Raw genomic sequence first — 13191 nt, 5'->3', positions numbered from 1 at the left:
TTAGGATTCTAACATAGTTTCTATACTCTCTTAAGATGAGTAGGTGTAAAGAGAAGGAACTGCTGATGGCTCTTTGAAGGTTATTGTGGTTGCTCTGTAAGCAGAAATTAGCAAAAAGCTTTTGGGCTGAAGCCCGAAGTCATAAAACTAACTTAAGAATTGTTTGAAGCAATTGATCAGATCAGCTGATTTAGCATCTACTGTGCACTGGGTTTGAGAATAAAACAGCTGTTTAACCAGCTTGCAACTATTCTTGTCTTAGAATCCAGTTAATAATTTTCAAATGGAAAGTGTGCAACGAAAAATTATCATAACAGTTCCTGAGATGGTATTTATCAGATATCATTTCCTATAACTATTATGTATGAAGTATTTTTCAGCTTAATGCTGTAACTTTTACTTAGAACTTTAGTTCCTGTAACATTTCTGTACATTTCTGTATTTTCGTAGAGATACTCATATTTAACATAGGTAAAGGTCTGCAAAAAACTTGATGCTTACACATGAATTAATCAAGGAACAATCAAGAAATTCTGAAGTGATGAGGAGTTATGGAAGGAAGGCCAAGTAGGTAGGATAGGACAGTTACTATGGTGTGATAAGGCTGCATGGAAGGCTATGTAAGTTGAACTTCCACGGTATCATTGGTATTTTAACTCAGTGGGAATTTAGGAAACTGATACCAGAATATCCCTCACTGTTTTAGTATATTAGCAGAAGTAAGGAGAGGCAGGTAACAGACTATCAAAGCAATTGGGAGCCTCTTCTACTTGTGTGTCACTTGATAGGACAGAATGTAGAAACAAAGGGTAATTAAAGCGTAGGGATTTAATGCTGACTTCTGCAATTTGTAATTGTTAGTGAGAAAGACAGGAACTTGCTGGGGTTTTGACAATGGGTCTCTTTTCTCACCTTTACCTTCTACTTGCTCTTCTGTATTAATTTTTAAAAATTTATGTTGTAATAAGAGACATTTGTGTATAATATCACAATTACTACAGCGTGGAGTATGGGTTGGGAAAGAAGAGCAGCCATAGGTTTGATTTATTGCAGAACTTTTCTTATGATCCTGTGTAGAAGTCATTTGCATTTTTTGTATGTGAAGATGCCATAGCAACTACTTTCATTGTTGCTTCTTCTGTGCTACTAATAAATGGGCATCTGAAAGGTAGAAGGATAACTTTTTAGATTAGTTGGGCCAGTGGAAAATGAGTTTAAAGGAAGATGAATGAGCAGTGTTCAGCTGGCAAAGAAATTGAGAGGAAAATCTCAATTGGAAAAATGAATGGGCTTTCTATACTTGCCAATAGCCTTTTATATAACTATGTTATTTGTCCTTTTGCATCTAGTGATTTGAAGTATGATGAGTTTTTAGGTGACTGTGTGCTCATGTAAGAGCTCAGATGTGTTCTTCCATATTTCTTGTGGTCAACAGAAATCAGATACCACTTGGAAGATGAGATTCAGTTCCCCAGTCTTAAAGATTCAAATTAAGGGGTGACTGGGTGGTGGAAACTTGTAGACAGAGATGTATCATGGTGGGAATCTGGTAAATCATTAAGCTCAAAGTAATGCTGTTAATGTACTGGATATTCTGTAGAAGACAGATCAGACAACTTCCCAAACATTTTTTTGCTTTATTTTTTATGCCGACATGTCTATAGGATACCGTCCATGTTTTCTAGGGGGAGATTAAGAGTGACTTGTGAAACTACTGTAATACTTCATTGTTCTAGTAGCTAGTTATTCTGTTTGTTTATTTATTTATTTTTTTAAATGCTTCTTTTGCTAGACTGTTTATTTAATTTTGAAATTCCAGCTTATAGACTTCTTTTTCTGCTGTACTGAAGAGATAATCTGTACTGAAGAGATAAGTTTTGTTTCCACACATTCTGCAGGGGCCTCTTCAACTTGTCTTTGATGCACTGAATTTGGGGACTTTTCTGATCTTTTTGTTTTTTTTCTATATCTTTAATTATTTTTACAACTCTTCTGTGGGTTTAGCATATCAGCATCTGCCTTCAGTTGGGCAAAACGGAATGATCAATGATCCATATGAAAGCTAGATGGATGATAAATGAAAGAAGTGAAGTTTTTAACTCTTAGTCAGTACTCTTTCACACATTGAAGGACTGAAACATTGATCCTTTCATCAACATAGTCTACTTGCATTTGGAAGATATTGTGGTTATGAATGGCATTAAATGGAGCTGTCCACAAGTCGTGAATGATGTTTCCCAGGAGTCAGTAATGGAGCCTGTCCTGTTCAATGTCTTTATTGATGACTTGAATGAGGGTGTTGAGTGCACCCTCAGTGTGTTTGCAGATGATACCATGCTGGGAGGAAGTGTAAATTTGCCTGGGGGTAGGAATGCCCTTCAGAGGGATCTGAACAGCCTTAATTGCTGGGCTGAGGCCAATGGTATTAAGTTCAACAAGACCAACTGCTGGGTCCTGTGTTTTGGCCGCAACAATCCCACTCAACTCTTCAGGCATAGTAACTGGAAGACTGTGTGGGAGAAAATGGATCTGGGAGTGCTGGTCAACATTTGACTAAATGTGAGCCAGCAGAATGCCCAGGTGGCCAAGAGGGTCAGTGGCATCCTGGCTTGTATCAGAAATAGTGTTGCTGTAGGAGCAGGGAAGTGATCATCACAGAATCATAGGGGTTGGAAGGGATCTCCAGAGATCATAGAGTCCAACCCCCCTGCCAGAGCAGGTTCCCTACACCAGGTCTACATCATCCATCTGTACACAGCTCTGGTGAGGGTGTGCCTTGAGTACAGCGCTCAGTTTTGGGCCCCCCGCTACAATAAGGACATTGAGGCCTTGGAGCGTGTACGGAGAAGGGCAGCAAAGCTGGTGAGGGATCTGGAGCACAGACTTCATGGGGAGTGGCTGAGGGAGCTGGGGTTGTTTAGTCTGGAGAGGAGGAGGCTTTGGGGAGACTTTATCACTTTCTTACAGCTACTCGAAAGGAGGTTGTGGTGAGGTGGGGTTTGGCCTTTTCTCCCGTGTAATTAGTGATAGAACTAGAGGGAATAGCCTCATGTTATACCGGGGAAGGTTCAGGTGGGATATTAGGGAAAATTTGTTCTTTGAGAGTAGTCACGTGTTGGAATGGGCTGCCCAGGGAGGTGATGGATTCATCATCCCTGGAGGTGTTCAAGAAACGTTTAGATGTTGTACTGAGGGACATGGTGTAATGGAAAATATAGATGGTAGATGGACAGTTGGACTTGATGAACTTGGAGGTCCTTTCCAACATTGGTGGTTCTTTATGGTGGTTCTTTACTGTGATATTTACCACCTTTTAGATATTCTGTATATGAGATTTCCCATTTTTTAATACTCCAAATGTTCAGTGGCATTAACACTTATATTTTTGAATGCATTTTGATTTTTTTCTTCTAGTAACTCTCCTTTATTTTAAATAATGCTGACTTCGCATTACAGCTGTGATCATAGCAACTTTGTCTTCATGGCTTCCTTTGTGACCTGAAGTATTTAATATATTTTAAAATATATTTTTAAATTCTATTGTTGCAGACATTTTTTTTGGTTGTGCTAGATGATCTGAGAGAGATCTTCAGAGAACCATCTGTTTCAGCTTGTATGTCATTATTCAGAAGTTCATTGAAACATGCCTGAAAACCAACCACAAAACCACAACTGAAATCAATTAGCTTTTATGTCACCATATTTTTGTTATTGAGGATAATATTGCAAATGGGGATGGCTGTAGTATGTTAGATAGGAAGAAAAGATTAGAGCTTAAGATTGGAAAAGAGAACAGAAAGCAGTGGTAAATCAATTAGGTCATCCATAGAGAGAGAATTGAACTTTTACTTCACAGCCTCCACAGTCTCCCACATTTGTTTGACCTATGGCTTTTTTTTTTTTCTGTTTACTACTCCATTCCTTTTTTTTCCCTTGTGTAACTTCTGATACAAAGGAAGGACTTCACAAGCAGTGCAGTGGCTTTATTTGAAAGGCTGACCCTTATTTCTTTTGAATTTGTAATGCCTTTTTGACAATTTTTGTTGTAGGAATATGATATGCACATTTTGACTAAATGCCAAATGGATGAACAGTGGACAACTCACTACTGCATCGTTTTCTCTTTCAGTTTGAATGACTTTAAATGCCATTTTAATTAGTTATAGAAAAAGCTCAGCTTTAAAGAAGTTCTTTGTAATATTCAGTACCTTTTGGCTGGCTGATTGACTTCTTAGCATTTTACATTGTTTTAAGGAAAAGGAGTATAACTTCACTTGAAGATTTACAAGACGTGTTAATAGCATTCCGACAAAGCACAGCTGCATTCACATGTCAGATTTTGAATTACTTGTCATCTTTTTATCACTTTTTATCACTATGCTCCAGTTCAATCAGTTTGTCTTGTATGACATCTTTCTTCATATGTATTAATAGTACCTCTTTTTCTGACATCAATACATCGATACTTCAATGTACCTTACCATTACTATATTCTAGTAAGTCTGCTTCAAGAGGAAGCACACTTAGTAGTAGTAGTGTCTTTCCTTCAACTGATTCCTTACATTTGTTAGAACTTCTACACTGTTCTTCAGGTTAATTGTACTATGGGTGGAGTTAATTTTCTTCATGATAGCTTATGTGCCATGGATTTTTTGTTTATTATTTTCTACAAAGTACTGCACCTGCTGATTTGTGGCTAAACCAAAGTTGATTATACACCAATGTTTTGACTTTCACAGCATCAAGACTTTCTCTCCTTCTCCAGGTTAATAAGTTAGATGTAGGCAAAAAGGTAGAAAGGACAGCTGACTAAATATGGCCAAGGGAATTCTTTACCAAATAATGTCATGCTCAGCAGTAACAAATGGGAGTGTTGGGGTGTATTCCAAAAGCAATCAAAGATTTTTCTTGGCACTGTTCTGTTTATGGGAGGTGGTGAGTGATTCCCACCGTTTCTCACTCCTTCATGTTTTAAACTATCTTTGTCTTCATTCACAAGTGTTTTTGCCTTTGCTATTCCAGTTGTCTCCTCCCACCTGTAACAATTGGGAACCATCTTTCATTATTTTGTAGTTAATGTAACTTAATTTTCCTTCTACTATGTCCTGTTGAGATATGCTTAGATGGCATTTGGTCGTTGAAGTACATGAAGATGGAATTTGATGGCAGAGACAGGAGCCAAACCAAATGGTTTACTTTGAGCATCAGGCAGTGTGTATTTGTTGGTTGCCCAGAGAGTCTGTAGAGTCTCCTCCTCGAAGATCTTCAAAATCTGCCTGGACCTAGTCCTGAGAAACCTTCTATGGATATTTTTGCTTGTGTCCCTGTTGGTGTTGGGCCACACAAACCCAGAGGGCCCAGACATGCAGTCTGTGATAGTGATGCTGGGGATCTCAGGTTTTCATTAAAAATGAAACTTTCTGTCATCACAAAGCTGAATGCTAATCGCTGTCAGTAAGAGTGACAGGATCAGAAAGTTCATAAGCAAATAAATGTTACTTGTAATGGAGTACTTAAATATTCTGAAGGTAATTGGCTTCTAGGATGGATTTTTATCCTAAGGAGTGAAATCTGTTGTGCTGAAATTGTGTGACGTTCCTTTATTTGAATATGAAAGAAAACTGATTTTTAGGTTGTTTTTTTTTTTTTTTTTAACCACGTATTGAAGCCTATAGAATTAAAGATCCTTTTGAACTTTAAAACCTTTTAGGAAAAAGAATACTTCACATTCGAACAAAGATGGAAGTAGCCCCTAAGCTATTTTTTTCATTGAATATGACACCAAATCTCATTACTGAACTGACTAGAAATATGGAGGATAGCCATTTATGTTTGGGAATAAAATAATCATAGAGAAGTTATGTTAGTAGTGCTGCATTTTAGTAGTATGCAAATAAGAATGCAAAATTAAAATAGTCTTGGAATACCATTCTTGTTTTTAATGCTCTATTCTATGTATGCTGATAGCATCATGACTTTATGCATGCAGAATATTCACATAGTTCTCTAGGATATAACAGTTAGATGGAATACTTAAATTGTTTGCCTTTTTGCATCTCTCTTAATTGCATTTTGAACATTAGAAAATATACAGTTAAGGGGAGAGAATGAAAAATATAGCTGTTTTCATCTTTTATGAGGTTTACAAAATGGATACATAAATCCATCCACAGTCATTAAATTGTAACATGATATGAAGAGTTTCACCTTTTCCCTGCTTTTATTATAACAGCTTAGTTTTCCTCTTTCTGTGGTAAATCCACCTTTTTCCTATTCAATAGGTCATACAGATCCAAGCTTTGTTTTCTGTTTCTTGTGTAAATCTACTTTGAAATTAACACCGTTAGCATGTGTCTAGTAAACCAGTAGTTAAAATAACTGATGTTAAATATCTAATGCTGTGGGTCTAGGTCTCCATCTGTCAGAAAGTTTATTACAAGCATCTTAAAACAGGACTTGAAATTATAATTTAACAATTTATACATGATGAATGATTTTAAAAATAATATTTCAGGCTTTGTTTTAGATTTCTAGCTGATGCTGCTGTTAAGCACACAGGAGTTTGCTGCCAATGCTGTCTGTTTAAAGAGTGTTTCCATCTTTATCTGCTCCCAAAGTACTCCTGGATTCTGGAAGCTTGGAAATCAGTAATTGTTGCCTGGCTTCTATTCTGAAGTACTCAGTTCCATTCTGATGCACTGGAATAATCCCATCATGCCAGATGGAAGCATAGGAGGAGACTTCATTCAGTGTTTGCATGAATGTATCTGGAAAATGATCTCTGCTAGAAGTTTAATGGAAAAAGCAGATTTTTTTTTTTTTTTTTTTTGCTGTAATGCCTAGATACATCTGGTTGTAAAGGTCTTTCAAAACAGCAAATTGTTATTCTGTATAAGTCGCACTTTAAATATGTAGATTTGAAAGGAGTTTGTATCTCTCTTAAAGCCAATCTGTTGCAGCCTACATTTTATTAAAATTTTGTAGAACTGTAATGTACTTCTATGAGAGACTGACAAAAATTTGATAGCTGCATAATCTTCATTGCAGTAGTAGCATAATATGGTGGTAACCCACCTGTGAAATAGTTTTGCTTGAGCATTTTCTGAAACAAGTCATACATGGCTCAAGATAAATTACTGAAGTAGACCTCCAAGTGGTCTTTCTTTATGACTATAGTCTTAGAGATGTATTTCAAATGATGATCTAGATCTAACAAAACTAATTTTTTGTATTTGAGTTTTTCAGTTTGTATTATAGAAAAGTCCCCAGACATCTCTTAATGCAAAGTTAAAACGTTTTAAGAAAATAACAACAACAAAAACAATCTGCAAAAATTATGAAAACTTCTTCAGTAATTTTGATATGTTCTATTGTGAGCCATATTCAAGATGAATAAAAGAAAGGACGGCAGAAGAAAGTAAATGGAATACTGATCTTTTTAAAAAAATAAATGACTAAATAAATTTGTTTCTCCTAAAACATTTCAGTTTTTTTAATGCACAACTGTAGAATAGTGTACCTCTAGGCATTGTTTTAATACAAATAGTAGTGTATGCATAAGAATAATAATGATTAAATACTGAGCAATCTCTTTCAGCTGCCTGTTGAAGCCAGGATAGAAGTGACTAAGAAGGCTGTTAAGGCAGTCAAACATCTTTCTGAGAAATCAAGAAAAAAGCATTGTGAGAATGAGATGGAGGATGCTAAAAATCCAGCTGTTGCATATGAAAAAACTCTGAATCACTTGCAGCAATCCCTTGCTCATCTGGAAACACTCACTCATAGTTTTATCACTTATTTGAAAAACAGCGAACAGGTAATGGTTACCAATCTGATACTTGTTTTGAGTGTTGCCATAACCAGTAGTGATACACATCAAACTACTGTCATATTTTTTGTGTTTTACAGCGTTGTTTTTGTTTGCTTGGTGTTTGAAAATTCATTTCTACCAGTCTTTTCTGTTTTGTGGTAGATGTTTTATCTTGGCAGAAGTAAAGATGACACATACCCGTAAATAAGGAGTGCACTGATTCGTGTTCAAAACTTATCTGCTCACAGGATGTACTACAGAAGTATGGTTATTTATATGATCTGTCAAGGTCAGAGAGAGACCAAATCCATGAGCAAGCAGTAACCATGTGTATAGATGGTCAGCCCCTGGACATGATACAGCAGCTGATAGAAGTGGCTGTTGGAGATCTTTGTCTTTCTACCAAAGATATTGTTCAATGTGCTATTAAAAAAATTATATGTATGCTAAGGTAAGTCTAATGTCAGTGTTTTTTTTTTTTTTCTTTTGTTTGTTTTAATTGAGTGCTTATTTGCTTTGAATGTGTGGATTTTATAGAAGACTAGATAATGAGAGGAATTGACTTCTTATTTTTCCACTCATGGATAATGTCATGTTCAGATGAGACTGTTATTCTGAGTTTAGAAAACCTGAGTTATTTGAACTAACAAGCAACAGAACTCATTCTGCTCACTGAAAAGTGCTTTTAAGTTTTAAACCTTTAGGTTTACAATTCCATTACGTGTGCATGCATTTCAGAAATTTTGGGCAATTTTATGATTTCATGTTCTTCTTCCTTCTTCAAGACAGGAAAATAGTGTGTACATTTTCATGCAGTTTTTTAGGTAGTAGAAGCCTAACAGCAGCTGTTTCCACAACAGTTAATTCTACAAAATGAAGTAGATTTCCATCTTTTGAGTAACTTGCTGGTTTTTTGGTTCTTTGTCTCATTTTCAAGCTTTTCAGATTTATGTGTTAATTTAAAATTATGAATTCATAGTCTTTCTAAGTAAGTTTTTCATCTTTGTTTTTCGTTCTTGTAAAGAAAGCTGGAGTTTTTGCTGTTCTTCTGTCTCCCCTTGTGTCACATCCAACCCCCAAGTTACACTGCAACTGTGATTATTCTACGTTTCCTACAGTAATTAAAAGTAACAATGATTAAAAATAAATGATACAACGAGCTGTCTTCTTGGAGAGAAATTTTGATTTGAGGAACTGTTTATTTGACCAACTCTTTCTGACACTTACTGTTTCTTGCTGTTGATAGTGCCATCATAGGAATGTTCCCTGGTGGAAGCGATTCTTCATCCTTATCTTTTTCTAGAATTCACAGCTCCATTACCTCTGTAGTTGCATTACACAAACCAAACTGTTCTGTTTATGCTACCATAATGAATAATCTCTTATGTGAAAAGTATGGGGAAAAATGTGAAATAACTGGCTTCTGCACTTTATACTTACACGTCCTTGAATAATTCTGTGTGATGGATGATGCAAGAGGAGATTAAATCAGCTGATGCTGGTTTTCTTAGCCTCACTTAATAGTGCACTTAGCATTTGCATTAATCTCAATACATAGGTCTTTTACATGCATATATTATTTATAGTCTTGTTTCTAAATAACAAATATAACTCTTGAAAGGAGTCTTACTAAATTACTGTAGTTATTGTGTGCTTCCTTAAGTACCTGTTGTGTCTTGTATGCGGAAAGAAGAAAGATTTTTTCATTGAAGAGTGTAGTGCCTGTTGAGTTAGCGATGGTGTCTGTAGTTACTGTCTTCTAGCCCAGAAAGAACATATCTTTCATTCACAAGTTTGAAGTTAAAATAATTTTAATTTAATTGGCATTTGGGAGAATATTATGTCTCTGAGAATGTGGAGCTGTTAAAAATACGTGTGAGTGGACATAATGTGAACACAGGTGAGAGAAAGAAAAGCGAGTTTATTGAAAAGCCCTTCAGTGAGATAACGTACATTTTATGCATTGTATTTAGTGTTTATTTGTAGCTGATCTTGCCATTCAGAATACTTTCTCCTAGGAAGTGGTAAAAATAAATAAATAAATAAATAAATTGACAGCTTTTATAGTGATGGTGACTGTAAAATTCTTTTGGCAAGTAATGTGGAACTATAGTATGTCCTTTGAGGTTCAACCTTTTTCCTGCCGCAGTAAAACTGAAGATATTTATTAGAGCAGTGAAATAATAGAGAATGTGCTTCAGGGGCTTGAATGACAATCCAGGAGGAGAGTGTACATGGAAAACATTCTGTTAGGATTAAATAAGCCTGTGAAGATTTTCTTAGTCTTCAGCAAGGTTTTAAGATGTGGATTTTGAAGTCCATGGATGTTTGTAGCCCATTAGGAGCAACCTGTCCTCTTCCTATCAAGGAGATAGCAGTTCAGACACATGCCTCTCTGACATAATTTAATTAAAAAAAAAATATGTTCAGTTCCTATTGTTTTAAAGCTAAAATGTGAAATTCTGAAGGAAATAAGCAGGGGTTAAATTCTGCAATTTGACCTCAGTACCCCTATCATAATTTGTGTTCCCAAGGAAAATAGAGTTCAATATGTTTTGTGATCATTGTTAACAGAATATCAATGAGATCTTAAAAATCCTTTTGTTAGTGAAGCTCTTCCTCCCCCAGAGCATTATAAATATACTCACTTTGGCTCTTTTTTCTTTTTCTATAGTTCGATTGAATTAATTCATCAGGGACACTCTCTTGGATTTGATGTTGGGGCTGGGTCTTTTCCTGCCTCGGTCTTTGGTTTGCTGAGTATTCCATATGAAAGACCACTATATCAATGACCTCATGTAACCAACAAAAAACTTTATTTTGGGGGAAGGAGTAGGAATAGGAGTGTAGGGGAGAAAGTTGCTTTATATAATTTATGATAAATGGACAGATATTTCTCATTTTAATATTTTTCCAGAACGCTCTTCTAAGGTATTTCTGTTCCAAACAGATACATGCAACACACATGAAAGTATTCTACTGTTAAATTACTGCTCTTTCACATTTTATACCAGTTTAGATGGATAAAACTTAGGGAATTTATTTGGTTTATTTGTCATGAGGGAAAATTATATGTGGTTAGGATGGTATGAGTGGACATAACAGAATAATGTAAGTCTAGCATGAAAAATAATTTACATCTCTATTTATTTCTCAGCAATTATGTGTATACCAGAGACAAAAAGAAGTCAGCCTGTCAAAGCATTTGCAGTCTTCTTCGTCAGAAAATGTGTTCCCGAAGTCACTCAGTTTTGGTATTCATAGCATCCTCAGTGATGGTAGAGCTATTACATAGGAACATCAGTAATATTGTCTATCTTGCCAGGGTTTGTCCAGTTGATAAATAATAATTTGGCTTTACATGACCACTGTCCTGATGTGCCTAGCATGCATCTGGATATAAAGTTTATGGCTTAATTCAACTTCAGTGAGTCTCATTAATATGCAGTCTATGACAAACTTCTCAAAATTCTCCTTTCTACTTCTTTTTCTGTGAATTGAATTATATTTTCCTTATATAGACATTGCAAAGCAGAAATGTCTGAAAGGTGGTTAAAAATTCAGTTCTGCAGACAATGACTCCTAAGAAGCACTTTTCATTAAAGATTGGAAAGTACATCCCTTCTGTGGACAAAACATGGAGGCTGGGGGAGGAGAGGTAGGGGCCTTAGTTTGACACCTCAGATAAACTCCGAAATTCACTACTTTTCAACTAGTGTGTGATGTGCAATTTTTTGACCAGTCTTCTCCTTTATAAATGCAAGCAAAATGTTATAAAACAAGATGCCCTGGTTAATTTACTGTCTGTTTGCCAAGAGGATGAAAGTCACAGGGTGGTAGTAGTCACATAACAAGCAGTGGAAAGTTTGACTACTCCAGTGGTAAGAAACATGAAGTAAAAATCCATCAGAGAATAGAAAATCTTTGAAGTAATATCCTCCCTCTTATGAAATTCAGTAAGATAATATTATAAGGTAGCATCACTCTAAAAAACAAAAAAAAAAAAGCAAGCATTTAAAAGAAAGGTTGTGTCCTAGAATCTCTTAAGCCTATTGGCATTGATGCAATTTCTGTGAATGAAATTGGTTACATTTCTATTCTGTGCTCAAATACCAGCTTTAAAGCAAGAGCATAATGCAAATCAGAGCACATTAACTGCAGCATTTCAAGCAGCGTTTTCATTTCAGAGTTCATGGGTAAAAAACTGTGATTAAAAGAAGTCTTTCCTGTGAGCCCAGGAAGATAAATTTTCTTTAATAATTGTAACATTTCAAGGGAAAACTCTTCAGATTTTTTTTTTTTTTTTTTTTTTTTTAGTTTTTAGTTTTGATACAGGACTGTTTTATATAATAGTTTTGCAGGAGACAAATTTCTTCTTTGGCAGTTAACATTCAAAGTAATACTTGTAGGGTCATAACTCTGAACTGGAGTTTCCCTGGATTTCCTGTAATGATGGTGACAAGGCATGTAATGAAGGTACTGTAATTTTAAATGAAACAGGCCAATATGGATGTGAAAAATTATGGTTGTATCTGCGATATACATGAAAGTGAAACAGAAATGCACTACTTCTGTGATTGAAAATATGCATCCTTTCTTTCAGTTTTGTAACTGCAACCTCCCTTGAAACACATTAAGTGTGTCAAAATGTTTCCTGTCCATGATAGAGGAATCTTCTACAAAGTATTGCATTTCTGTAAAAATAAATTAGTTCTTGATGTCCTGCTGGCTTCTGCACCTGGAACATAGCAGTACTGGACTGGGAGATGAGTGGGTGGAGAGGGGACATAGGCCACGTTGATGTGACATCAGGCTCTACATACCCCAGGTGTGCCCTGGCAGCCAAGAGGCAAACTGTGTTTTGGGGTGCATTAAACACAACATAGCCAGCCATACAAAAGAAATGTTTCTCACGCTATCTTTAAACTTCACTATTGTTTGCTGTTTTGAGCTCCGCAATATAAAAAAGGATGTTAAGAACGTTGAAAGTGTCCAGGGCAACAAAAAGTGGGTAACAGGGCTGTAAGGCATGTCTTGTGAAGCAGAGGCTGAGGGCATTTGGATTGAGGCTGAGAAGCAACCTTACTGCTCCCTGCAGCTCCTGAGGGAGGGGAAGCAGAAGGAGGTACTGGGCTCTGCGTCTGGGAGCTGATGGCAGGATGGAAACGACACAGTGCTGCAACAGAGGAGGTTCAGACTGGACAAAGGGAAAAATTTCTTTGCTTTGTGGCTAGTCAAACAAAGGGGGAAGTTTCCCAGAGAGGTGGCTGATGCCCTATGCCTGTTACTGTTCAAGAGACATTTGAATAATCCCCTCATTAACATGCTTTAACTTCTGTTTACTCCTGAAGTGGTCAGGCTTGGACCTTCAAATATCACTA

At 36.2% G+C, this 13191-nt stretch overlaps 1 protein-coding gene across 2 annotated transcripts in view; it reads left to right on the top strand.

The window, feature by feature from the left end:
• The window catches only part of NBAS (NBAS subunit of NRZ tethering complex), a 158736-nt gene that overhangs the window by 97565 nt on the left and 47980 nt on the right, over positions 1 to 13191 (top strand). For both annotated transcript variants that reach the window (XM_031610992.2, XM_090136391.1), the window contains exons 45-46: positions 7598 to 7816; positions 8059 to 8261. In XM_031610992.2, coding sequence (XP_031466852.2) covers positions 7598 to 7816; positions 8059 to 8261 — 422 coding nt within the window. The remainder of the gene's footprint in view (positions 1 to 7597; positions 7817 to 8058; positions 8262 to 13191) is intronic.

This window comes from Phasianus colchicus, chromosome 2, assembly GCF_987193195.1.
Source record: "Phasianus colchicus chromosome 2, bPhaCol1.hap1.1, whole genome shotgun sequence".
Lineage (NCBI taxonomy): Eukaryota > Metazoa > Chordata > Aves > Galliformes > Phasianidae > Phasianus > Phasianus colchicus.
This window is presented reverse-complemented; position numbering and strand designations above follow the sequence as displayed.